At 56.2% G+C, this 26208-nt stretch overlaps 1 protein-coding gene across 1 annotated transcript in view; it reads left to right on the top strand.

Moving 5' to 3' along the window:
- PCSK6 (proprotein convertase subtilisin/kexin type 6) overlaps window positions 1-26208 on the top strand; it is a 71873-nt gene that overhangs the window by 19167 nt on the left and 26498 nt on the right. The window contains exons 3-13 of the mRNA XM_059677944.1: window positions 615-725; window positions 2016-2159; window positions 3305-3381; window positions 5385-5473; window positions 9996-10168; window positions 15186-15398; window positions 18749-18849; window positions 19679-19782; window positions 21492-21609; window positions 23240-23428; window positions 25012-25148. Of these exons, the coding sequence (XP_059533927.1) occupies window positions 615-725; window positions 2016-2159; window positions 3305-3381; window positions 5385-5473; window positions 9996-10168; window positions 15186-15398; window positions 18749-18849; window positions 19679-19782; window positions 21492-21609; window positions 23240-23428; window positions 25012-25148 (1456 nt within the window). The remainder of the gene's footprint in view (window positions 1-614; window positions 726-2015; window positions 2160-3304; window positions 3382-5384; window positions 5474-9995; window positions 10169-15185; window positions 15399-18748; window positions 18850-19678; window positions 19783-21491; window positions 21610-23239; window positions 23429-25011; window positions 25149-26208) is intronic.

Raw genomic sequence — 26208 nt, 5'->3', positions numbered from 1 at the left:
GCAACACGTCAGCAAGGCCTTTCCCTGAACTGCAGCTGGGATGGTACCGGGCGGCTCTGTGTGCTCGCACCGTGGAACGTGCACACGAACAAGGAGTTCCTGGCAAGTCCAGGCCGATCCTGGGGTCGATGAACTGGGTCCCGGGCTGGGGGCAGCCAAACCTCCACAGACACAGACAAGTTGTCATTTTGCCAACGGGGGGTGCCTTTGACATGAAAACGTCTCCTTGGAACTTGACCGTGGGAGACATCGAAGAGGACTCAGGTATTCATGAAAAACACAGCCGCCCGTAGCACCCGTGCGGAAGCTGCATACAATCAGGGGGATCATTTAAATTAAATCCTAAAACTGTGCCCGGCCTGAGTGGCTCAGTGGTTGAGCATCGGGACCTAGGAACCAGGAGGTCAGGGTTCGATTCCCGGTCAAGGGCACATGCCCGGGTTGCGGGCTCCATTCCCAATAGGGGCCGTGCAGGAGGCAGCCAATCAATGATTCTCTCATCATGGATGTTTCCCCCTCTCCCTTCCTCTCTGAAATCAATACACATATATTTAATAAATAAATAAATTAGTTAACTAATTAAATATTTCATAACTGCGTTTCCCCCCAAACAGGTGAAATGGCTCCAGCAACAGGAAGTCAAACGCAGGGTGAAGAGGCTGGTGCGCAGTGACACCCAGGCCCTTTACTTCAACGACCCCATTTGGCCCAGCATGTGGTACCTGGTGAGTGGGCGTTCGCAGGGGCCCTGCTCCTGGGAAGGGTTCATTTCCCCCAGCGAAGCTGAATTCGCACAGTGACCGCAGACAGGCACCCTTCATCTCGAGCGGAAAGCACTTCTTTCACGCTGGGCTGGGCGGCCCAAGCTTTCTTGTGAATTATTATTATACTAGAGCAGCGGTCGCCAACCGGTGGTCCGTGAGGTCCGAAAGGTTGGCGACTGCTGTGCTAGAGGCCCGGTGCATGACATTTGTGCACTGGGCGGGGGGAGGGGGGCGTCCGTCAGCCTGGCCTGCACCCTCCTTTCACAGTCTGGGAGCCCTTGGGGGATGTCCGACTGACAGCTTAGGCCCGGGGAATGGGCCTAAGCTGTCAGTCGGACATCCTTAGCGCTGCCATGGAGGCGGGAGAGGTTCCTGCCACCGCCGCTGCGCTCACCAGCCGTGAGCCCGGCTTCTGGCTGAGCAGTGCTCCCCTGTGGGAGCGCACTGACCACCAGGGGGCAGACGCTCAATGCAGGAGCTGCCCCCCTGGTGGTCAGTGAGTGTCATAGCGACCGGTCGTTCTGCTCTTTGGTCGATTTGCATATTACCCTTTTATTATATAGGATGGTTTTATTTTTATTTCAGAGAGGGAAGGAGAGGGAGAGAGGGAAACATCAACGATGAGAGAGAATCATGGATCGGCTGCCTCCTGCACACCCCCTACTTCGGATCCAGCCCACAACCCGGGCCTGTGCCCTTGACTAGAATCGAACCCAGGACCCTTTGGTCCACTGAGCCAAACCAGCTAGGAGTGAATTCTTTTTGAAATGATACGAAAGTCCCTGTGGGGCTCATTGAGCCGGGAGGCAATGGGATCGAGCCGTAGGGCTGATTCGGTGGAGATGCGGAGTCCTGGACAGAGGCCCCGAAGAAAGACAATGCCCTAGGACAGTGGTCGGCAAACCGCGACTCGCGAGCCACATGCGGCTCTTTGGCCCCTTGAGTGTGGCTCTTGCACAAAATACCTACTTCTGCGCACGGGCCACGAGGTTTCCATCGCACTGTATGTGCGTGCCCGCACGTGGTATTCTGTGGAAGAGCCACGCTCAAGGGGCCAAAGAGCCGCCTGTGGCTCGGGAGCCGCGGTTTGCTGACCACGGATCCAGGCTATGGGGGGCGCCAGAGTGCTTCCTCAGATCTGACTCTAGGGGTCGCCAGAGAGCGTTTCCTCTGACCCGCATGGGGTGCCTCTGCTGGGTCTGGCTTTGTGTCCGTCCGGGGTCAGGACTGTCCGTGTGTCTTTCTGCGCAGCACTGCGGGGACAAGCACAGCCGCTGCCGCTCGGAGATGAACGTGCAGGCGGCGTGGAAGAGAGGCTACACGGGGAAGAACGTGGTGGTCACCATCTTGGATGACGGCATCGAGAGGAACCACCCGGACCTGGCCCCCAATTACGTGAGTCTGGCCTTGGCATTCACGTGCTCGTCATTCAATCGGCGCAGGGGACCCTTGAGCAGCACAGGTGGGGGCCGCCCAGATCCCCTTATCGACGGACGTTTCCCCCCATTGATACTGTCACCGTATGGTGTTCTTTTCTTTTTTTTTTTTGTTTTTCATTTTAATTTTTTGTTTTTAAAGTCTATTGCTCACAAAGTATTTTTTATTTTTAAAAAATATTTTTATTGATTTCAGAGAGGAAGGGAGAAGAAGAGAGAGAGAGAGAAATATCAATGATGAGAGAGAATCAGGGATCGGCTGCCTACTGTGCGCCCCCTACTGGGGTTGAGCCTGCAACCCGGGCATGTGCCCCGACTGGGAATCGAACTTGGACCCCCTGGTTCATAGGTTGATGCTCAACCATTGAGCCACACCGGCCAGGACTGTTAGCTCAGTTTTGAAAGTGAACTGTATTTTTGTAAACACTGCCTTTATCATTACTCAAAGTATGTGTATACATTTTTTTTGGATACCCTAAATAAAGATGATCCATTATAGATTTGTACATCTGAAACCTATGTAATTTTATTGACCAGCTAGAGGCCCGATGCATGAAACTTGTGTACTAGGTGGATCCCTCAACCTCTCACAATCTGGGACCCCTTGGGGGATGTCTGCCTGCCAGCTTAGGCCCAATCCCCCTAGGCCTAAGCTGGCAGTCAGACATCCCTCTCGCAGTCCAGGACGCCTCACTCCTTATCACCCGCCTACGGCAGAGGCAGGAGAGGCTCCCGCCATCACCGCTGCGCTCGCCAGCTCTGAGCCCAGCTTCTGGCTGAGTGGCGCTCCCCCTGTGGGAGCACGCTGACCACCAGGGGGCAGCTCCTGCTTTGAACGTCTGCTCCCTGGTGGTCAGTGTGCATCATAGCAACCGGTCGTTCTGGTCATTCCGCCGTAACGGTCACTTAGGCTTTTATTATATAGATGTCACCCCAATAAATTCAGTTTTAAAAAAAAAGGAAACATAGATAAGGTGACAGGTGCAGGGACGGAGTACCAAGTGCCTTTTTTTCTCTGTTTTCCAATGGAGGCGTAATAATACTTTGGGCAGGCTTGCTCTACCTGTGCCTCACCTCTCCGCTCACTAAGATCTCCTTCCGTAGGATTCCTACGCGAGTTACGACGTCAATGGAAATGATTATGACCCATCGCCACGCTACGATGCCAGCAACGAAAACAAGTACGTCTGTCGCTCCCTCTTTCCTGCTGGCCCGCAGAAGGGCCTGGCCAGCGTGGCTCAGTGCTTGAGTGTCAGCCTAGGAACCAGGAGGTCACGGTGCGATTCCCGGTCAGGGCACCTGTCCGAGTTGCAGGCTCCATCCCCAGGAGGGGGCGTGCGGGAGGCAGCCGATCCATGAGTCTCTCTCATCATGGACGTTTCTATCTCTCTCTCCTTCTCCCTTCCTCTCCGAAATTAATAAGAAATATATTTAAAAAATACACACAACAAGGTTGCCACCGTCTCTTTGCGGACGAAGGGCGTGCCTCAGGAGGCGCCAGGTGACTGGGGTGCCGTCCGTGGCAGCCCTGGGTCGGAGTTCAGTTGCTCAGACCCACTCCTGGGACTTGACGGGCTGTGTCCTGCCTGTCCTCTCTCCGTCAGGGTGTCCCATGCCTGAGCTTTTCGCGTCGTTCTTCCAAAAATATCTCCAGGAGAAGAACAAAAGCCCTTTCTCTCTTCCCCACTGTTGACCCGACGGCCGTTGGCCCGGATGCGTCCTACCCACGTCCCCTTTCCCTTTGCGGTTGATTCGATTCCGAGGGGCAGAGGCCGGTGCCCACATGGCACTGAGCGGGGAGGTTTGGCAGCTCCGGGAACCCGAGAGGCCTGACCCAAAGGATGGGGGGGAACTGCTGTCCCTGCCTCACATCCCCAGGTGCCCTTCCCGCTCAGCAGGCAGCCCGCCTGGGGTGCGGGGCGCCTCGATTCCCAGCCTCACATCCACAGGGCAAAGAGGCGTGACCCAGAAACCGCCCCCGAGTGACCTTTGCCGGGCAGGACTCATCCGGGGCCAGACAGACCCTGAGCTGCCTGACCCCGCGAGCCGCCGGGCGTGGGGCTGAGGGTGGAGGGCTGGGGTCCAGGGCACGCAGGCCCCGGGCGGTTTTTAAAGGCGGGTTTAGATGGGCATCCCTGGTGCTCGTCCCCTGGGGACGCGTCTCAAAGAGGCGCTGTTTTTGCGGGAGGAATTGAGCGGCCGGCACAGTGGCTGATGGGGTCATTGCGGGGGGAGGAGGGGGAGCAGTTTGTTTTTCTGGCGATTTCTTCCCAGTTCCTCCGCGGGGGTGGGGCAGTCCACGCAGGGTGTTTTCCCTCAGCGCCTGCGTCAGTGGCGTGGGAAGGACAGGAGGGCTGTGTGGGGTGAGCGTGGGGGTGGCAGGTACACCAGGCACGAGACATACTAAGTTCTCTCTTTTTTTTTTTTTAATTTTTTTCGTTAATCCTCACCCAAGGATATTTTTTCATTGACTTTTAGAGAGAGTGGAAAAGAGGGAGGAAAGGAGGTAGACAGAGAGAGAGACAGAGAGAGAGACAGAGAGAGACATCGATGGGTTGTCTCCTGCCCAGACCAGTGTCGGGGATCAAGCCTGGAATCCTTCAGGCTGATGCGATATGCACTGAGCCAAACTGGCTATGTCTTCCTTTTTTTTTTTTCTTTTCCCTTAAATATATTTTTACTGATTTCAGAGAGGAAGGGAGAGGGAGAGAGAGAAACATCAATGAGGAGAGAGAATCATGGGTCGGCTGCCTCCTGCACGCCCCGCACTGGGGATGGAGCCCGCCACCCGGGCCTGTGCCCTGACGACCGTGACCTCCTGGTTTCTAGGTAGATGCCTCACCACTGAGCCACCCCGGCCAGGGCCGTGTGTCCTCACTGTGTTGTTCCTTCCATCCTATGGGTGCCAGGCAGAGTGGTGTTAGAGGAATGCAGAGTTTGGGAGGATGGGAGTGGGGACCTGGGGAGGAGCCGCCCACTCAGATGTGGCATAAAGGAAGATACGACCCCTGAGCCATTTCCAAGGTCACGGGCGGGCCTCGTTGCCGGCAGGTGCGGAAGGGACGGGGCTGTGCCCGGGGCTGTGCCAGGGCTGGTGTGACCCTCCCGGGACGAGGCCCGAGCGACTCACCAGATTCCCCCAAATTGCCGAGCCGGGTCCTCACTGCCTCGCCTGTGGTTTCAGGCACGGCACGCGCTGCGCAGGCGAAGTGGCGGCCTCCGCCAACAACTCCTACTGCATCGTGGGCATCGCGTACAACGCGAAGATCGGAGGTAAGGCCCGGGGTGGGGGGCTGGGAGCTTCCGGGCCAGGCAGGGGGCCAGGGCGTCTCGGCAGCTTCACCTTTGTCGTCCTCGGCTGGCACGGAGCGAGTGGGTGCGAGCAGAGCTGGTGCCACCAGTGGGGATGAGCAGCGGCAGCAGCGGCTGCCCCGATCGCCCCTCAGGAGCAGGGGGAGGTGGAGAAGCCTTCAGGGGCAACCGGGGCAGGCAGCTGCCACTCGCACCCACTGACAGCCTCAGGGGATCCGGGCTGGTGCCGGGGGCCGGCAGCGGGTGTGAGCGGGGCTGGCGCTGGCAGCCGGTGCAAGTGCCTGGTGGGACTGTGGCGTGCGGGAGCAACGAATTTTCAGTGACCACCAGAGGCTGGCCCCCATGACAGCGCCCGGCGCCCCGCCTTGGTCTGGCACCCCCACTCACCTGCTCCACCATCCCACCGCGGCCGGTGCCCGCCATGTTCGGCCCTCTGCCGCCTGCTGCCAACACCCTCCATGGTCCACACACGCCCCCTGGTGGTCAGCGCACGACATGGCGACTGGTTGTTTGGTTGGTCTGCTCTTTGGTCTTTTTGCACATTAGGGTTTTATATAGAGAGATAGATGATTATTGTTTTATTTGTTTGTTTGTTTGTCCTCACCCGAGGATATCTTTCCATTGATTTCTTAGAGCGTGGGAAGGAGAGGGAGAGACAGAGAGAGAAACATCAATGTGTGAGAGAGAGACATTGATTGGTTGCCTCCCACATGTGTTTGGACCAGGGCTGGGGATCGAACCTGCAACCGAGGTATGTGCCCCTGACCCGAATCGAATCCGGGACCCTTCAATCTGTAGGCTGACGCTCTACCCACTGAGCTAAACAGGCTAGGGCAGGACTCCTGTTTTATTTTATTTTTTTTAATTAAATCTTTATTGTTCAGATTATTACATTTGTTCCTCTTTTTTTTTCCCCCCATAACTCCCCTCCTCCCAGTTCCCGCCCCACCCTCCGCCCTCACTCCCCACCCACTGTCCTCATCCATAGGTGCACGATTTTTGTCCAGTCTCTTCCCACATCTCCCACACCCCTTTCCCCCCCAGGAATAGTCAGTCCATTCCCTTTCTGTGTCCCTGATTCTATTATAATCAACAGTTCATTCTGATCATCAGATTATTTATTCACTTGATTCTTAGATTCACTTGTTGATAGATGCATATTTGTTGTTCATAATTTGTATCTTTACCTTTTTCTTCCTCTTCCTCTTCTTAAAGGATACCTTTCAGCATTTCATATAATACTGGTTTGGTGGTGATGAACTCCTTTAGCTTTTCCTTATCTGTGAAGCTCTTTATCTGACCTTCCGTTCTGAATGATAGCTTTGCTGGATAAAGTAATCTTGGTTGTAGGTTCTTGGTATTCATCACTTTGAATATTTCTTGCCACTCCCTTCTGGCCTGCAAAGTTTCTGTTGAGAAATCAGCTGACAGTCGTATGGGTATTCCCTTGTAGGTAACTGAGTTTCTTTCTCTTGCTGTTTTTAAGATTCTCTCTTTATCTTTTGCTCTTGGCATTTTAATTATGATGTGTCTTGGTGTGGTCCTCTTTGGATTCCTTTTGTTTGGGGTTCTCTGCGCTTCTTGGACCTGTAAGTCCATTTCTTTCACCAGGTGGGGGAAGTTTTCTGTCATTATTTCTTCAAATAGGTTTTCAATATCTTGCTCTCTCTCATCTTCTGGCACCCCTATAATTCTGATGTTGGTACGCTTGAAGCTGTCCCAGAGGCTCCTTACACTATCCTCGCATTTTTGGATTCTTTTTTCATTTTGCTTTTCCAGTTGGATGTTTTTTGCTTCCTCGCATTTCAAATCATTGACTTGATTCTTGCGCTCCTCTGGTCTGCTGTTGGGCGTCTGTATAATATTCGTTATTTCAGTCCGTGTGTGCTTAATTTCTAGTTGGTTCCCCAATATAAGATCGAGGGTCTTATTAGTTTTCGTGTAGATCTCATTAAGTTTATCGGCAGCTTCTAAACAGTTCTTGAGAGACCTTAAAAGTGTGGTTCTGAACTCTATTTCTTCCATTGACAATTTTGTCCTGTTTCTTTGTCTCCGCATTTTGTTATGCTTCCTTGGTGCACCCCCTAGTGGTCTTTGTTCGCAGTCTTATAGATAAATCTTGATTGTTGTAGCTAATTCCAGGGAGGGTTTGACCTCCAGGCCAAGTGGCTATGAGAATCAGCTGTGTCAGCAGTGAGAGAACTTCTGTCCTCTAGGGAGGTGCTAATCTAGCCTTTGCCTTAGGCTATCCGGCAAACGCCTCTGTGCAGGGCTTGGGCGGAGCGGGTCGCACAGGATCAACAGGGTGGGCCGGAGAGAGCAGTTATGGCGGCTCTCAGTCCTGTCCCCAGGGGCTCTGCCTCTCTGAGTCCCAGCACCCGCTGCAAAGCTGGGAGAGAAAGCTGCACTCGCTCTGACCGAAGCCAGACAGTCCCGCTTCTCCCGTTTGAGTCTGGGTCCCTAAAGACTCTCCCGGATCTGGAGCTCAGAGTCTGCGACTCCCTCCCGATTGAAAACAACAACCGCGCCCTCCGCCGCCAGCCCGCTCCGCGCACTCCGCACCTCAGAATTTGACTTCAGCACTGCGCCTCCTCTGAGTGTCCGTATGCGTTTCTCTTTCCTCCTAGTTGTAGGACTTCCACTCAGCCAGCGTTCCTGTGGTTCTGGGTGATGTCCCTTCCGTTTTTTGGTTTCACTTTTGAAGTAGTTGTTCAAAGCAGCAAACTCCGGCGTTAACCTATGCCGCCATCTTGGTTCTCAGTAGCTATCTCTTGTCAGGAATCCTGTGTTAAATAGAGTTTTCATTATCGTTCATTCAGGAATGGTAAGCCCAGCAGACCAGGAAGCAAGGGCATTGCACAGTTTGTTCCCCGGAATTGTCCAGGCAGGGCCACACCGCACACACACAGACACACGGACACACACACACACACACACACGGACACACACACATACACACACACACACACACACACACGGAAACACAGGGTCAGGCAGGAGGCGGGGGACGACTCGTGCACCCAAAGTGTCACTATGGTTTCTGCAGGAACGAACAGGCCAGGCAAGTTCTGCAGGTTTAGGATTGGCTGGTTGGAAGGTTGGAATGATTTCCCAGGTCTGGGTGTAGGGGCTGTGGGTGTGAGGGCTGTGGGTGTAGGGGCTGTGGGTGTAAGGGCTGTGGGCCTAGGGGCTGTGGGCGTAGGGGCTGTGGGTGTAGGGGCTGTGGGCGTAGGGGCTCTGGGCGTAGGGGCTGTGGGCGTAGGGGCTGTGGGCCTAGGGGCTGTGGGCCTAGGGGCTCTGGGCGTAGGGGCTGTGGGTGTAGGGGCTGGCCCTCATGGTCTAGTGCCTGGCCCCCAGGTGACTAGGGACTAGGACACAGGGAGTGTGCCCGTGAGTGTGAGTGTAGGAGCCCATAGGCAGGTGGTTGGGCGTGGCCTCGAAAGGAACCCACGTAGGGCACGGAGGTCTCTAGGAACTGGCCGATTGGAGGGGGGGCGGGGAGGGGGTGCCAGTCCCTCCAGACTCGGCCAGGTCCCTGCATGTCAAGGCATTTGAATACCGACAGGAAAAGACGTGGTTGCCCATTTGTCCAGATCATTCCTGTACCTGATCCTTTCGGGGTAAACGGGCCTGTCTCTCCTGTGTCCCTTCCCTTTGGCGTTTCCAGGGAGCCGTCGGCGTTTCCTGCTAATCTTGGAACAGCGGGTTTCTACGGGAAATATTTACCTTTGCTTTGCGGGCGACCTGGCAGCGTCGCGGAAATGAGATGGCTCATTAAACCCTAAATACATCAGGCTTTCTTCCTCATCCATCACTCGCCCTTTCCCCCGTCACACCCCACCCCACCATGAAGGCATTGGGAGGGGTGTCGGTCTGGTCTGGTGCTTTTACGTGCTCTGGACTGTCTTCTGGCATCTCGTTCCCCCTGTCCAAAAACTGGCATTCCCGCCCCGGCCGGTTTGGCTCAGTGGATAGAGCGTCGGCCTGCGGACCAAAGGGTCCCAGGTTCGATCCCCCTCAGTGGGGGATGTGCAGGAGGCAGCCAATCAGTGATTCTCATCATTGATGTTTATCTCTCTCTCCCTCTCCCTTCCTCTCTGAAACCAACAAAAAATATATATTTTTAAAAAGTAGACATTCCTGCCCGGCCGATGTGGCTCCATGGTTGAGTGTGGACCTGGGAACCAGGAGGTCAGGGTTCGATTCCCGGTCGGGGCACAGGCCCGGGTTGCAGGCTCCATCCCCAGTGGGGGGCGTACAGGAGGCAACGATCCATGATTCTCTCTCATCATGGATGTTTCTGTCTCTCTCTCCCTCTCCCTTCCTCTCTGAAATCAGTAAAAATATATTTTTAAAAAGCGAAGAAAACCAAAATGATGCCAGACAAGCTCCCCATCGGTTTGGGGCTCCCCCAGCCGCGTCCCTGCTCCCGGGCCCAGTGTCTGCGGGGACGCGCGCGCACCCAGAACCTCTGTGCTTCCAGGCATCCGCATGCTGGACGGGGACGTGACGGACGTGGTGGAGGCCAAGTCGCTGGGCGTCCGGCCCAACTACATCGACATTTACAGCGCGAGCTGGGGGCCCGACGACGACGGAAAGACGGTGGACGGCCCCGGCCGGCTGGCCAAGCAGGCCTTCGAGTACGGCATTAAAAAGGTGTGAGTAACCCAGGGCTGCCGGACGCGATCGGGAGGGACGGAGGTCGCCCCAAGATGGATTCAGCCCTGGCCGATCTGGCTCAGTGGATAGAGCATCGGCCTACGGCCCGAAGGGTCCCGGGTTCGATTCCCGGTCAAGGGCACATGCCGGGGTTGCGGGCTCGGTCCCCAGTAGGGGGGCGTGCAGGAGGCAGCCGATCAGTGATTCTCTCTCATCGTGGATGTTTCTCCCTCTCTCTCTTCCTCTCTGAAATCAATCAATAAACATAGATACATATATATGTGCTTTCTGTTTCTGAAAAATAAACTTATCACATGACACCTTCTTCCTAACCATGTTCGAATTCTGTAAAATTCAGAATACTTGTGTCATGCGTGTAAACTAGTTTGATACAGTGTGTTGTATGTTACAGGCTTTCTTTTCCCCTCGAAAATTCTAAGGCTCTCCTACTCCTTCTCCGTTGCTGCAGTGAGGGCACCCCAAGCAGCGAGTGTGCAAGTTTTAAAAAAGAAAACAGACGGAATCAGGTTTTATTAGCACGACACCAACCAGCTCTCAAATCAGAGCAACAGCAACATAAAAAATCAGGACAAAATATCTGAATTGGAGGCCGCACCTTTTTAAGGTAGCTACCATTCATGCTTTCTGGTCTTTTTTTTTTTTTCTTTCTTTTAAAGATTTTTATTGATTTCAGAGAGGAAGGGAGAGGGAGAGAGAGGTAGGGACATCCATGATGAGAGAGAATCGCAGATCGGCTGCCTCCTGCACGCCCCGCACTGGGGATGGAGCCCGCAACTCGGGCATGTGCCCTTGACCGGAATCGAACAGTGACCTCCTGGTTCCTGGGTCGACCCTCAGCCACTGAGCCACACTGGCTGGGCCATGCTTTTTCATCTGAAAGCCTGCTCACACATCGGTGACACCAACAGGAAAAGGAAAACACTGCCTGTGACAATCACTGTAGTTTATTGAACCAAACAGGTTTATAGTCAAGGGCCACATATTTAATTACTATCGGACAGCAGCTCTAAGAGCAGTCAAGTCCTCGGTGGAAAATAAAAAACAAACTTACAAATTGGAAAGTCATCTTTGGTTTTGAAACCTTTCTGGGAAAACTTTAGCTTTTTGTACTTTCAAAAAAAACCCCCCAAGCAATAGAGTCTGAGTTAAGAAAACACTGATTCATATAGAAAATGAATCAACCCACTGATAAGATACTAAGGGGGAAAGGTGTGCCAGAATAATCTCCTTTCGAGTTTCCGTTATTTTGTTCAAAGAAACACCGACGATGAGAGAGAATCACGGACCGGCTGCCTCCTGCACGCCCCCGACTGGGGATGGAGCCTGACCGGGAATCGAACCGGGACCTCCTGGTTCCTAGGTCGGTGCTCTACCACTGAGCCACACCGGCCGGGCAGGAAGTCTTGCTCTTGCTTGCTCCCCCTCCCTGCCGGCAGGCAGCGCGAGACGTGTAGAATTTGGGGGGTGGCACTTCCCCAGGGACTGCACAGAGCAGACCTCTGGGTGCTGGGCCTCCAGTGACAGGCTCGGGGACGCAGAGGACGGGGGGGGGGGGGGGGGGGCGCTGCAGGCTCCTCCCGGGAGGTCCGTCCCAGTCGCTGTGAGTCAGGAAGGCGGGGGGAGGGGGGACTGGCGCTGACCCAGCTATAACAAGCAGGGTGGCGAGGCGGGTTCCAGGGCGAGGACAGCTTCTTGGAACAGACGTGGGGCTGTGGTCAGCGTCCCCGTGGCCCTGGGTGGCCCAACAAGCCCCAGCGCCCGGTGATGCTGGCAGGGGTTCCGGTAGGAGACTGAGGCATCCCAGGCAGCCTGATGCCTCTGGCTTGTCCTATTGGAGAGAGGAGAGAGGGGCGGGGCGGGGGGTGTCGAGGAGAAAGGGGGCAGGCCCTTTTATTTATTCGTTTTAAAATATATTCTTATTGATTTCAGAGAGAGGAAGGGAGAGGGAGAGAGAAACGTCGGTGATGAGAGAGAATCATGGATCGGCTGCCTCCTGCACCCCCCCTGCTGGAACCACACACCCCCCCTCGGGCATGCGCCCTTGACCGGGAATAGAACTGTGACCTCTTGGTTCGTGGGTCGATGGTGCTCAGGGTCGATGATGCTCAACCACGGAGCCACGCCGGCCGGGCTCTATTCATTTTCCTATGTGTTGGGGGGCAGGGGCGGGGGAGAGTCTTATCTCTTAGAACAGTGGTTCTCAACCTTCTGGCCCTTTAAATACAGTTCCTCATGTGGTGACCCCCAACCGTAAAATTATTTTCGTGGCTACTTCATCACTGTCATGTTGCTACTGTGATGAACCGTCATGTAAATATCTGATAGGCAGGATGGTCTTAGGCGACCCCTGTGAAAGGGTCGTTCGACCGCCAAAGGGGTGGCGACCCACAGGTTGAGAACCGCTGTCTTAGGATGTCCCCAACCCAGGGACCCTCCTTCCAGGGCTCAGGCCCCCCCCGCCCCCCCGAGTCCTTCACCGCCCGACCCGGTGCGGGCCGAGCCCAGCGATGCCAGAAGACCAGGTGTGTCCGCGTCACGTGGCTGCTGCCCTCCAGGCCCATAAACCCGTCTCATCCTCCCGGGACTCCGCTCCCGCCACCCTCTCCATCACCCGGCGCCCCCTCGTGATGACAGGCGGCGCCTCCCCAAAACCGAGCTAATTTTAAGCTGTAAATGAGAGCTGGCGCTTCCCCCCGGGGGAGCCGTTGCTGGTGTCCGCGTTGATGCCGCCCGTCTGTCATTCCTATGAGATGATGTCGGACCATCTGAGATCTCGGGCCCCGGCTGGCCGTGTCGTGGCTCCGTGGTTAGAGCGTCGGCCCATGTGCCCCGAAAGGGCCCCGGGTTCGATGCCCGGTCATGGGCCTGTAACCTCGGCTGTCGGTCTGATGCCCAGCCCTGGAGACATACGAGGGGTTTTGTTGTTTGAAACTCAATAGAAAACAAAACCTCGTTTTGTGCCAGATTGTCCCGGGCCCGTGAAATCTCCGGCAGTCACCCCCCTCCTCCTTTTAGCTCGTCTTCAGGATTTAACCGGTGAAGTCCAGCGAATCTCATGGAAAACAGTGCCAGCTTAGAGAATTTATTTTTTTTTGTAATTAAAAAAATTTTTTTTTGAAATACGTTTTTATTGATTCCGGAGAGGAAGGGAGTGAGAGAGAAACATCAGTGATGAGAGAGAATCATGGATCGGCTGCCTCCTGCACGCCCCCTCCTGGGGATGGAGCCCCCAGCCCTGGCAAGTGCCCTGACGGGGATCGAACCCCGACCTCCTGGCTCCTAGGTGGACACCCAACCACCGAGCCACGCCGGCCGGCCGGATTGCAGGATGGTGTTGACAGTTTTCTCTCTAAATTGGCCCGTCGTCGTCGGGCCTAAGTATCAATTTCCTGCCGCGTGTTTGGAAAGCAGGGTCTTTGGCAAGGACGCCGGAGCTACCAGCCCCATGGGTCCAGTTTCCTGGGGAGACGGGGCTGGCCATGCCCACCCGCAGGCCCGCCCCCTTGCACCGACTGGGTCTCCGGTGAGCTGCTCTTGAGCCGCTGCCTGTGGCTGGCATGAGCCCTCGGATTTGGTCCCAAATCATGGGTCCTGTGGGTGTGGGGTAGACCAGGAAGCCACCTGCACCTGCCGCCGTCTCTCAAAGACTCGCTTTCATGGGCTCGTCCTCAGACACGGGCTCTACGCACGTGGGAAGCCACTGGCCTTGGCTGGCATCCACGCCCTGACCACTTCCACGCTGACGGCACTCGGCACCGTCCGTACCCAGGGATCCTGGTGGCATCTCTCTTGTCAGATGTAGCTCGCTCTCCAACAGGTGTTCTTCTGGCCCGGCCGGCGGGCATGGCTCAGTGGTTGAGCATCGACCTATGAACCAAGAGGTCACGGTTCCATTCCCGGTCAGGGCACGTGCCTGGGTTGTGGGCTCCATCCCCAGTAGGGGGCGTGCAGGAGGCAGCCGATCAGTGATTCTCTCTCAGCATAGCTGTTTCTCTCTCTCTCTCTCTCTCTCCCTTTCTCTCTTTATAAAATCAATAAAAACATTTTTTTTTTAAAAAAAAAGAAAGAACAGAGTAGTCCTTTTGAGTCTTGTCCTCAGTGCAACCCTGTGAATCAAAACAGAGCCCTCTGTTAAAATCAAACCACAGCCCTAAGCGGTTTGGCTCAGTGGATAGAGCGTCAGCCTGCGGACTGAAAGGTCCCGGGTTCGATTCCGGTCAAGGGCATGTACCTTGGTTGCGGGCACATCCCCAGTAGGGGGTGTGCAGGAGGCAGCTGATCGATGTTTCTCTCTCATCGATGTTTCTAACTCTCTATTCCTCTCCCTTCCTCTCTGTAAAAAAATCAATAACATATATTTTAAAAAAAAATCAAACCATGCCTGCCCAGCTGGAGTGGCTCAGTTGGTTGAGCATCATCCTGTGCACGGAAGGTTGCCAGTTCGATCCCAGTTAGGGCACATGCCTGGGTTGTGGGCTCGATCCCCAGTGTGGGGTGTGCAGGAGGCAACTGATCGATGTTTCTCTCTCTCTCTCTCTCTCTCTCTCTCTCTTTCTCTCTCTCTCCTTTCTCTAAGCATGTCCTCGGGTGAGAATTTTTTAAAAATATTATTTTATTGATTTCAGAGAGGAAGGGAGAGAGAGAGAGAGAGAGAAACATCAGTGATGAGAGAGAAGCATGGACCGGCTGCCTCCTGCACGCCCCACACTGGGGATGGAGCCCACAACCCAGGCATGGGCCCTGCTGGGGAATCGAACCCTGACCTCGTGGGTCATAGGTCCACGCTCACCACCGAGCCACGCCGGCTGGGCCTCGGGTGAGAATTACCAAAAACATCGAGCCACGTCTCCAGTGGCATCCGGATGGTCCGAGCACATCATTCCCGGCCCCTTTGAAGGGACCTTGGGAACGAGGGGCCCCAGGCCTCCGTGCGAGGCCCGCCTGCGCGGCTCCGGCGGCGGCGGGCTGACAGACGGCTGCTCTTCCCCCCCAGGGCCGGCAGGGCTTGGGCTCCATCTTCGTCTGGGCCTCGGGGAACGGCGGGCGAGAGGGGGACCACTGCTCCTGCGACGGCTACACCAACAGCATCTACACCATCTCCGTGAGCAGCACCACGGAGAACGGCTACAAGCCCTGGTACCTGGAGGAGTGCCCGTCCACGCTGGCCACCACCTACAGCAGCGGCGCCTTCTATGAGCGGAAGATCGTGAGTGCTCTGGGGTGGGGGGATGCGGGGTGGGGGGGAGCCCCGGCCCTCTGGGGACCAGTTCCTTTTGCTCTTAACAAAAAGATGAGTCCTGGCCTGTGCGGCTCAGTGGATAGAGCGTCGGTCTGCAGACTGGAGGGTCTCGGGTTCGATTCTGGTCACGGGCACGTGCCTGGGTTGCAGGTTCGATCCCTGGCCCAGGTCTGGGCGCATGTGGGGGGCAACCAATGAGTGTGTCTCTCTCACATCCATGTTTCTCTCTCTCTGTCTGTCTCTCTTCCTTCTTCTTCTTCTCTTCCTCCTCCTCCTCTTTTTTCCTCCCCTCCCTCCCTCCCTTCTGCTCTCTCTAAATATCAATGGAGCCCTAGCTGGGTTGGCTCAGTGCATAGAGCATCAGCCTGCAAACTGAAGGGTCCCGGGTTCGATTCCTTGTCAAGGGCCCATGCCTGGGTTGCGGGCTCCATCCCCAGTAGAGGGCGTGCAGGAGACAGCCGATCCATGAGTCTCTCTCATCCCTGACTTTTCTATCGCTCTATCCCTCTCCCTTCCTCTCTGAAATCAGTACAAATATATATGCTAGAGGCAGTGATTTGTGCACTGGTGGGGGTGTGGCCTGTAGGGATTGGCCTGCTGTGGGCATGCCACTCATCCCGGTCAGTGAGCTGTGCTCCCACTGTGGGAGCGCACTGACCACCAGGGGGCAGCTCCTGTGTTGAGCATCTGCCCCCTGGTGGTCAGTGCATGTCATAGCGACTGGTCGACCGGTCGTTCTGGTCATTCGCTGTTCAGTCACTGGGCTTTTTGTTTGTTTGTTTGTTTGTTTGTTTTCCACTGGGCTTTTATATATATAGTTTTGTTTGTTTTTTAAAACGATCTACCTTTTAAGAAAATAAAAAATAAATACAAACCAATGGGAAAATATCCTCCGGTGAAGATTAACAACAACAAAAATAGGTGAGCCAGGTCCAGGCCGTTGTGTGCCGGGTCCCTCACCCATCAGCAAACTAGCTGTACACCCTCCATCCCTTGGCAACCTTCCCCAGTCCCCGCCTGGCTAATTTTTGCACAAAATGCCCATTAAAACCCTCTCCGGCTCTCGAGGTCTAAAAATACCCTTTAAGAATGAGGTGCATTCTCACCACGGCGTCTCCGAATGGCTTTCTCAAATTCTGTGGTCGCCTGGCTTGGGAGCCAGCCCACCCGACCGGCTCAGCCTCAGCGTGCAGCGCCGAGGCAGAGAGAGAGAGACTCGGTTCTCTCCTGAAAGACGGTCGGAATCCCGCTGGCCCCCCGGGCATTCCCTTCCGAACAAAAGGACTTTCTCTGGACGCTGAGCTGAGCTGAGCGGTGGTGTGCGCCCGCTGCGCTCACGGAGGCGGGCATACGTGTGATTCGTCTTTGATAAAGTCCTCGTGTTCATTTGGCAGAGAGTCGGGATGTGCGTTTGCTCCTTCCCTTCGTGCGTTCTGACTTTAAAAAGAAAGAGGAGCCCTAGCCGGTTTGGCTCAGTGGCTAGAGCATCAGCCCACGGACTGAAGGGTCCCGGGTTCGATTCCAGTCAAGGGCACATGCCCTGGTTGCAGCCTCGGTCCCCGTCCCTGGTCGAGGCATGTGCGGGGGGAGGGGCACCCCATCAGTGTGTCTCTCTCACATCCATGTTTCTCTCTCTCTTCCTCTCCCTCTTCCTCTCCGTTCCTACTCTCTAAAAATCAGTGGGAAAAGCATCTTCGGGTGAGGATTAAAAATAATGATAATTAGGTAAATCAGGAGGGATGGGTGTTGAGTTGAGACTAATGCAGAATTCCAGTGCCCAGCCATTACGTTGGGTTTCAGACATTTGAAAAACAAGATCATGGAGCCGGCCAGACATGGCTTAATTTAAAAATATATATATGTGTATTGATTTCAGAGAGAGGACGGGAGAGGGAGAGAGAGAGAAACATCAGGGATGAGAGAGAATCATGGATCGGCTGCCCCCTGCACGCCCCCTATTGGGGATCGAGCCCACAACCCGGGCGTGTGCCCTTGACCGGGAATCGAACCGTGACCTCCTGGGTCATGGGCCGACGCTCAGCCACTCAGCCACGCCGGCCGGGCAATGCCATTTTTTTTTTTTTTTAATCTTCTCATTCCTCCTGCTGCTCAGCCACGTCTTTACAAACGACGTGCAGGTTTATTTTTACATTTTTCGGGGGGAGCACACGGGCCTCCTCTTTCCCCCTTCGCTCTCTGCACGGACGGAAAGGCCGGTCCTCACGGCGGCCGCCAGCTTGGCAGCGGCCAGGCCGGCTCACGAAGGTATTAATTTAAGTTATTTTTCTTTCCCACTGGAGCACGCGCCCCTGGGGACGGGCCGCCGGGTCCTGAATGGCGTCCTGTTCACGTAGGAGCCCAGCCCAGCTGCACGGGGACTGGCTGGAGTCTCGTTAAACAGACGCCCGTCCGGAGCCTGATGTTGGGGGGGGGGCTGCCGGGTAGAGGGGAGCAGGGCGGGGCTGTGTCGTTGGACAATTGGTGCCTGACCTCCTGGTTCATAGGTGGATGCTCGACCACTGAGCCACACCGGCTGGGCCAGGGGGCCTCCTCTTCGTGTCTCAGCACAAACATCGTCTTCCCGCTGCCCCCCCCCCCCATCCTCACCCGTGATGAGCTTGTTTGTTCCTATCGCGGGTCGATTTGTTACCTATGAGAGCGAAGCCCTCTAGCACCGAGTTCCAGGCACGAAGGAAAGCTTGGTCACCCGGAACATGTCCAGCCCAGTCGGCGTGGCTTAGTGGTTGAGCGTCGACCTAGGAACCAGGAGGTCACGGGTTCGATTCCCGGTTGGGGCACAGGCCCGGGTTGCAGGCTCCATCCCCAGGAGGGGGCGTGCAGGAGGCAGCCGACCCATGATTCTCTGTCATCATGGATGTTTCTCTCTCTTTCTCTCCCTCTCTCTTCCTCTCCCTTCCTCTTGGAAATCAGTAAAAAATGGATTTTAAAGAATGTGTCCAGATAGCGCCTTCTCCATCCCTGGGCCCCAGGACCACGCCTGCCCAGGGCCAGCATCTTTTTATTTTAAATATATTTTTACTGATTTCAGAGAAGAAGGGAGAGAGAGGGAGAGAGAAACATCAACGAAGAGAGAGAGAATCATGGATCGGCTGCCTCCTGCACGCCCCGTGGTGGGGATTGAGCCGCAATGCAACCCGGGCGTGTGCCCTTGACCGGGAATCAAACCGTGACCACTTGGTTCATAGGTCAGCACTCAACCACTGAGCCACCCAGGCCGGGCAGGACCAGCGTCTTGAGGGTCCCAGCCCCGGAGTTCTCCTGGGAGCTGACCTCCCCTCTGGCCCCCCTCCCGCCAGGTCACCACGGACCTGCGTCAGCGCTGCACGGACGGGCACACGGGCACCTCGGTCTCGGCCCCCATGGTGGCGGGGATCATCGCCCTGGCGTTAGAAGCAAAGTAAGTTCCCACTCGCTTGCCCTTCTCTTTCTTTTTCAAGTTTTTACGGTAGTAAGATAACACACAACACAAAACGTACCAGGTGAACCATTTTTAAGTACAGGGTTCGTTCACTACCTCGTCACCCACACCACCATCCATCTCCGGACTTTTTTTTTTTTTAAAAAATGAGTCATCAAAGAAGGTCAGTTTTTTAAAAAATATTTATTTTTATGGATTTCAGAGATGAAGGGCGAGGGAGAGAGAGAGAGAGAAACATCTATGATGAGAGAGAATCATGGATCGGCTGCCTCCTGCACACCCCCTACTGGGGACCGAGCCACAGTGCAACCTGGGCTTGTGCCCTGGCCGCTTAACCACGGAGCCACACAGGCTGGGCAGTTCACCCCCTCTTTGTAAAGAATGGTTTCCAGGGAGTACGCCCTGAGATCACATAGGGGGTATTTGATGCCCGGCTGGCGTGGCTCCGTGGTTGAGCATCGACTTACGGACCAGGCGGTCAGGGTTCGATTCCCAGTCAGGGCACGTGCCCGGGTTGTGGGCTCGATCGCCAGGGTGGGTCGTGCAGGAGGCAGCGGATCCAGGATTCTCTCTCATCATGGATGTTTCTGCCTCTCTCTCTCTCTCTCTCTCCCTTCCTCTCTGAAATCAATAAAAATGTATTTTTATTTTTTTTTTAAAAAAAAGAGGGTGTGAATGCACCCTCTGCCCGGGCACGGAGCCTTCGCGGCTTCCTCGCACGCAGGCTGGGGGCTGGCCCCCCTCCCCTGTGCCGCCGTCCGTCCGTGTGACCTGTGCGCCTGCAGCCTGCGTCCCTCTGTCCTTGCAGCAGCCAGCTCACCTGGCGCGACGTGCAGCACCTGCTGGTGAAGACTTCCCGGCCGGCCCACCTGAAGGCGAATGACTGGAAGATGAACGGGGCTGGCCACAAAGGTGCGGGCTCCGGGCGGCGGGGCGGGGCCAGGCACCCCGCGCTGGTGGCCCTGGGGGGCTGCAGTCTGTCCCGAGGGAGCCATGAGTTCTCGATGATCCCCGGAGAACACTGGATGCGTGTCCCGAGGACGAAACGTCTGTGTCCGGCGATTTAAGAAACGTATCCTGGAACCTCAATGAGAAAATACCTACGGTCACTAGAGGTCAGGGAGCCCAGACTTAGCGGCTTTTTTTTTTAAGATATATTCTTTTTTTTTTTTTTTTAATATATTTTATTGATTTTTTACAGAGAGGAAGGGAGAGAGATAGAGAGTTAGAAACATCGATGAGAGAGAAACATCGATCAGCTGCCTCCCGCACACCTCCTACTGGGGATGTGCCTGCAACCCAGGTACGTGCCCTTGACCGGAATCGAACCCGGGACCTTTCAGTCTGCAGGCCGACGCTCTATCCACTGAGCCAAACCAGTTAGGGCTAGCGGCTTTTTTTAAAAAGATATATTCTTATTGATGGCAGAGAGGAAGGGAGAAGGAGAGAGAGAGAGAAACATCAGTGACGAGAGAGAATCACCGCTCTGGCTACTGGGGATTGCGCCCATCACCCTGGCGTGCGCCCTTGACCGGAATCGAACCTGGGACCCTTGAGTCCGCAGGCCGGCGCTCTATCCACTGAGCCACACCGGTCGGGGCCGTTCCTCTTCTTATAAGGAGGCCACTGACCAGGGCCAGCTTGTCCTCGTCCTGCAGGAATGCGGGTGGCAGGCTGGGCCGTAACGAGAGCTGACCCACATTTCGGTGTTGGCCTCGTTCACGAGGAAAATAGATCGTATCTGGTGCCGCCCCCGGGCCTCTTAAATGAAACTTCGGAACCGTCTCGCACGGGCCAAGTTCAACATCGGGCGGGGTCAGTTCACCAGTGCCCGCTGGCCTGTGCCACTGTCCCCCGACGGCCTGGCATGCGGCCGGGAGCTAAAGGGCAAAAGGCAAGAAGCAAGGGCTCAACCCAGGGGCCTCCGGTTGCGTCTTCCTCTGGTTTTATTTTATTTTGTTTTTGTTTTTTTTAAAAAATAGATGTTATTGATTTCAGAGAGGAAAGGAGAGGGAGAGGGAAACATCCATGATGAGAGAGAATCACGGATCGGCTGCCTCCTGCACGCCCCACACTGAGGATCGAGCCCGCAACCCGGGCCTGTGCCCCGACCGGGAATCGAACCAACCGTGACCTCCTGGTTCCTAGGTCGACGCTCAACCACTGAGCCACCCAGGCCGGGCAAGGAGTAGAGTTTTTATTATTTTTATTTGTTGTTGTTGTTGTTGTTAAAACTCACGTGAGGGTATTCTCCCATTGGTTTTTAGAGGAAGTGGAAGGGAGAGAGAAACATCCATGTGAGAGAGACACATCGATGGGTTGCTTCCCGCACACGCCGGGACCAGGGCTGGGTGGGGATCCAGCCTGCAACCCAGGTACCTGCCCTTGACCAGGGATCGAACCCGGGACCCTTCCGTCCATCCGCAGGCCGACGCTCTTTCCACTGAGCCACACCGGCCCGGGCAGGAGTAGAGTGTTTAGACTGAGTAGTGCAAAGGATCTTGGGAGCAGCCCGGGTGGTCTGTCCCGGAGCCACGGGGGTCACGGGTCAGGTGCCCTCCGTCGGCGGGAGCGGGGGGCCGGTGGGGAGGGGCGCCAGGTCTGAAGGGCTGTCTCTCCAGTTAGCCATCTGTACGGGTTCGGCCTGGTGGACGCGGAAGCCCTGGTCCTGCAGGCGAAGAAGTGGACGGCGGTGCCCGCGCAGCACACCTGCGTCGCCTTCACCGACAAGAGGCCCAGGTGAGACCCGGCCCCGCGGGGCTCCCCAGGCGCCTGGCCCTGACCCTGACCCTGACTCGGCTGCAAGGTGCTCCTGGGCAGGGCTGGGAATCGAACCTGCCACCGAGGTTCGTGCCCTTGACCGGAATTGAACCCGGGACCCTTCAGTCCAAGGGCCCATGCTCTACCCCCTCGGCCAAACTGGCTAGGACCCTTTTAAAAAAAAAAAGCATATTTTTATTGATTTCAGAGAGGAAGGGAGAGGGCGAGAGAGAGAGAAACATCAGTGATGAGAGAGAATCACGGATCGGCTGCCTCCTGCACGCCCCACACTGGGGACAGAGCCCGCAGCCCGGGCCTGTGCCCTGACCGGGAATCGCACCATGACCTCCTGGTTCATAAGGCGACACTCGACCACTGAGCCACCCTGGCCTTGATCTTGCTCCTGGACCCAGAGATGTGCTCAGAGTTTGAAAGCGTAGGGTGTTCCTGAGACGACACCCATGGGTGAGACTGCACCCAGAGCCCCCTCCCCACAGCACACCCACGCTGCCGTCTTCGTACAGGGTGGTGGAGGGAGGTCTTCACTGGGGGACCTACCCCCGTGGCCCCAGCAGGGCTGGATGGAACCTTCCAGGACCCTCCAGAGCTTTCTCCCGTGCCCTGTGCCCGCCACAGCTTTGGGCCTGCGGGCACAGTGAACTTCGGGAGCAGCCCACGCCAGCCGTCAGCCGCCCCAACCCACGCGCGATGCACACGCGTCATGTGTCGCGTGTTGACGGTCTCGGGGGGGATGACGTCGCTGTTTGTGACCGTGTCTGAGGGTTTCTTATGACTCAGGCCCCGCGGAGCCGAGCGATGTAATTCCTGGGAGACACTCGACCTTGGCTTCACGCCTCCCTCCCCCCGAGAGGCAGGTCGGCATCACGGGAACAGCGTTCCCCAAAACAGGCCCGGCGCCTGCCCAGCCTTGGGGGTGTGTCCCTGGGCGGCCGGGCAGCCATAAGACCCTTCTTTCTTAATCTATTTTTAAATATATTGGTATTGATTTCAGAGAGGAAGGGAGAGGGAGAGAGAAACATCCATGAGGAGAGGGAATCGTGGATCGGCTGCCTCCCGCACACCCCACCCTGGGGATCGAGCCCGCAACCAAGGCGTGTGCCCTGACCGGGAATCGAATCGTGATCTCCTGGTTCATAGGTCGATGCTCAACCGCTGAGCCACACTGGCCAGGATCCATTCTTTTTTTTTTAATTCTCACCTACATTTCCATTGATTGTAGAGAGAGAAGAAGGGAGAGGGGGAGAGAGAGAGAAACATGGATCGGTTGCCTCCCAACTGGGGATCAGACCCACAACCCGGGCATGTGCCCTGACCGGGACTCGAACCCGTGTCCCTTCGTTGCACGGAGGATGCTCCAGCCGACTGAGCCACCCCGGCCGGGGGCGAGAACCTCTCTAAGCAGCTCCCAGGAGGACAACCGTCTTCTGGGCCGGAGGTCTCACTCCAGCAGGAACATCTGAGAGTGTCCCGTACGGGAGGGCGAAGCCGCTCTCCCCCCCCCACCCCCCCCGCAGTGGGCGGAACCCCAGAGGCCACACCTGGCACTCTTTGCCCTCGTGGGTGACCTGGAGCTCCCCCTGCCCCCCAGGAGCATCCCCGTGGTGCAGACGCTGCGGACCACGGCCCTGACCACCGCCTGCGCCGACCACTCCGACCAGCGGGTGGGCTACCTGGAGCACGTGGTGGCCCGCATCTCCATCTCGCACCCGCGCCGCGGGGACCTGCAGATCCACCTCATCTCCCCCTCGGGGACCAAGTCCCAGCTGTTGGCGAAGAGGTAAGGCCAGCCTGGCCTCGCGCACAGCCGGGCAGGGGGCGGGGGGCGGGTAGCGGGTGTCCGTGGCCTTCAGGGACCCACGTGGGCATCATCACAGCCTGGACTCTCGCACGGGCACCCCGGCTGCTTCCCCAGGCAACCAGGCAGCCGATCCATGACTCTCTCTCATCATTGGTGTTTCCCTCCGTCTCTCTCTCCCCCTTCTTCTCTCTCTAGCCCTCAGCTCTGGAAATGTGCTGGGGTTTTTTTTTAAGAAAATTACCTTTTTTAAAAAATGTATTTGTATTGATTTCAGAGAGGAAGGGAGAGGGGGAGAGAGAGAGAAATATCCATGAAGAGAGGGAATCATGGATCGGCTGCCTCCTGCACGCCCCCTAGTGGGGATCAAGCCTGCAACCCGGGCATGTGCCCTGACCGGGAATCGAACCCTGACCTGGTTTCCTGGGACGATGCTCAATCCACTGAGCCACACCGGCCGGGCGAGCAGGCTAACGTTTAAGTGGGTGATTGTGTGTGGCCCGCGCGTGATGATGTTATTAATATCCCAGTGGCCCTTGGCAGAAGAAAGGACCCCCCCACCCCACCCCTGATAGACGGCAACGCCGGGCGCGATTCCTGGCACAGGCTCCTGGCTGCCCTTCTGTCCGGCTCTCGTCGCCTGCCTGACCTTCGAGAACTGCCCAGGGCCCCAGCGACTCAGCCCCCGGATTCTTAGAGGGCGGGTCCTGGGGTGCCCTGGTGCACCCCCCCCCCCCGTGCGAGGCGCTGCTGTCCGCCCGCTTGAGGACACTTGGCAGCCGTGTGAGCCCTGCGCGTTGGCAGCCCCCCCCCCGACCCCCCCGGCCCCCAAGGCAGATCGTGTGATTGCCGGCTCCGTGGCTTGGCTTGGGTCCCACACCTTGCCCCAGTCGGCAGCGCGCGCTGCCTGCCAGGCGTTCTCTCTCCCGGAGGGGGAGTTTGCACCCCTGACTCCCACAGCCCTTCGGAGGCCGTCTGTTCTGTGCCCCGGGCCTTGGATTCCGCCCGGCATCACATGGGGAACCCAGTCCGCCCTTCGCCGCTTCTTAGAAGAAAGAGGGGGTGCCCCCCCGCTCTCACTCTTTGCGGGGCCAGGGCGGCTCCCCGGATAAGCATCTTCCTACAGGGGATGTTCGGAGAAATCCCCACCCACCCGCTCCAACCGAGAATGGAATCTTACATCGTAGACAACGTGTTTTAAAAAATAGGTATTTTTAGTCCTGGCTGGTGTGGCTCAGTGGATAGAGCGTCGGCCTGCGGACGGAAGGGTCCCGAGTTCGATTCCCGGTCAGGGCACATGCCCGGGTTGCAGGCTCCATCCCCAGAGGGGGGCGTGCAGGAGGCAGCCGATCCATGATTCTCTCTCCTCATGGATGTACCTCTCTCTCTCTCCCTCTCTTTTCCTCTCTGAAATCAATGAAAATATTTTAAAACTAAAAATAAAATAAAAACAAGGGTGGGAAAGCAGTCAGGGTCTTCCCCGCCCCTACGCCTCCGACGGCGAGGGCTGCCCTCACACCTGCTGCCCTGGCCCCCCCGTGTCCTGACCGCGTCTCCCCTCACAGGCTGCTGGACCACTCCAACGAAGGGTTTTCCAACTGGGAGTTCATGACGGTGCACAGCTGGGGAGAGAAGGCCGAGGGGGAGTGGACGCTGGAGATCCAGGACATGCCGTCGCAGGTCCGCAACCCGGGGAGGCAAGGTCAGAGGCGCGGCGTTCCTCTCCGCCTGCAGCCGCCCCCGTCGGCGCGCGCGCATGGCTTTCCCCACGGTGTCTCTAGCCCTTTTCATTTTTTTTTTTAAATGAAGTTAAAAATGCACATGATACACACTTCACAGTTTTCATCATTTTGTCAAAATATTTTTTTTTATTGCCCTGGCCGGTGTGGCTCATTGGATAGAGCATCGGCCTGCGGACGGAAGGGTCCCGGGTTCGATTCCCCGGTCCAGGGCATGGACCTCGGTTGCAGGCTCCTCCCCGGCCCGGGCCCTGGTCATGGGTTCGAGCAGGAGGCAACCCATCGATGGGTCTCTCTCAGATCCATGTGTCTCTCTGTCTTTCCCTCTCGCTTCCACTCTCCCTAAAAGATCAATGGGAAAATATCCTCGGATGAGGGTTAAAAGGATAAATACATCCATTTAAAACGTTTAAAAAAATAAAAATATGTTTTTACTGATTTCAGAGAGGACGGGAGAGGGAGAGAGAGAGAGAGAAACATCCATGATGAGAGAGAATCATGGATCGGCTGCCTCCTGCACACCCCACACTGGGGATGGAGCCCGCAACCCGGGCCTGTGCCCTGACCGGGACTCGAACCGTGACCTCCTGGTTCACAGGTCGATGCTCAACCACTGAGCCTCACCGGCCGGGCTCCCCCTCAAATCTCTACAACTTAATTGTTTTGTTTCGTTTATTTAAGCCAACTCAGTTCCGATGGCTCCAGGCCATCCCACTGCATGTTCTGTTCTCTCTTTTATTCAATCTCTTACTGTTCGATTTCAAACAAACAAACCAAAAAAAAAGCCAGCTCCGTGCCAGTGGCGTGCTGAGTAAAATGTTTCCAAATCTCAGATAAGACCTGGGGTTTATGAAGCAATTAAGGCGGCTGAGTGATATGCGAGCTGCAGTAATACCACCTCTGGCACGTTGAACTCGGTTCAGGTCCCTCGTTTTAAAACCTTTTTTTAAAAAAAACGGAATAGCCTGCCCCGGCCGGTCTGGCTCAGTGGATAGAGCGTCCGCCTGTGGACGGAAGGGTCCC

The sequence above is a fragment of the Myotis daubentonii genome, chromosome 21 (assembly GCF_963259705.1).
Source record: "Myotis daubentonii chromosome 21, mMyoDau2.1, whole genome shotgun sequence".
Taxonomy (NCBI): Eukaryota; Metazoa; Chordata; class Mammalia; order Chiroptera; family Vespertilionidae; genus Myotis; species Myotis daubentonii.
The sequence above is the reverse complement of the archived record's forward strand: the minus strand, read 5'-3'. Positions and strand labels throughout refer to the sequence as shown.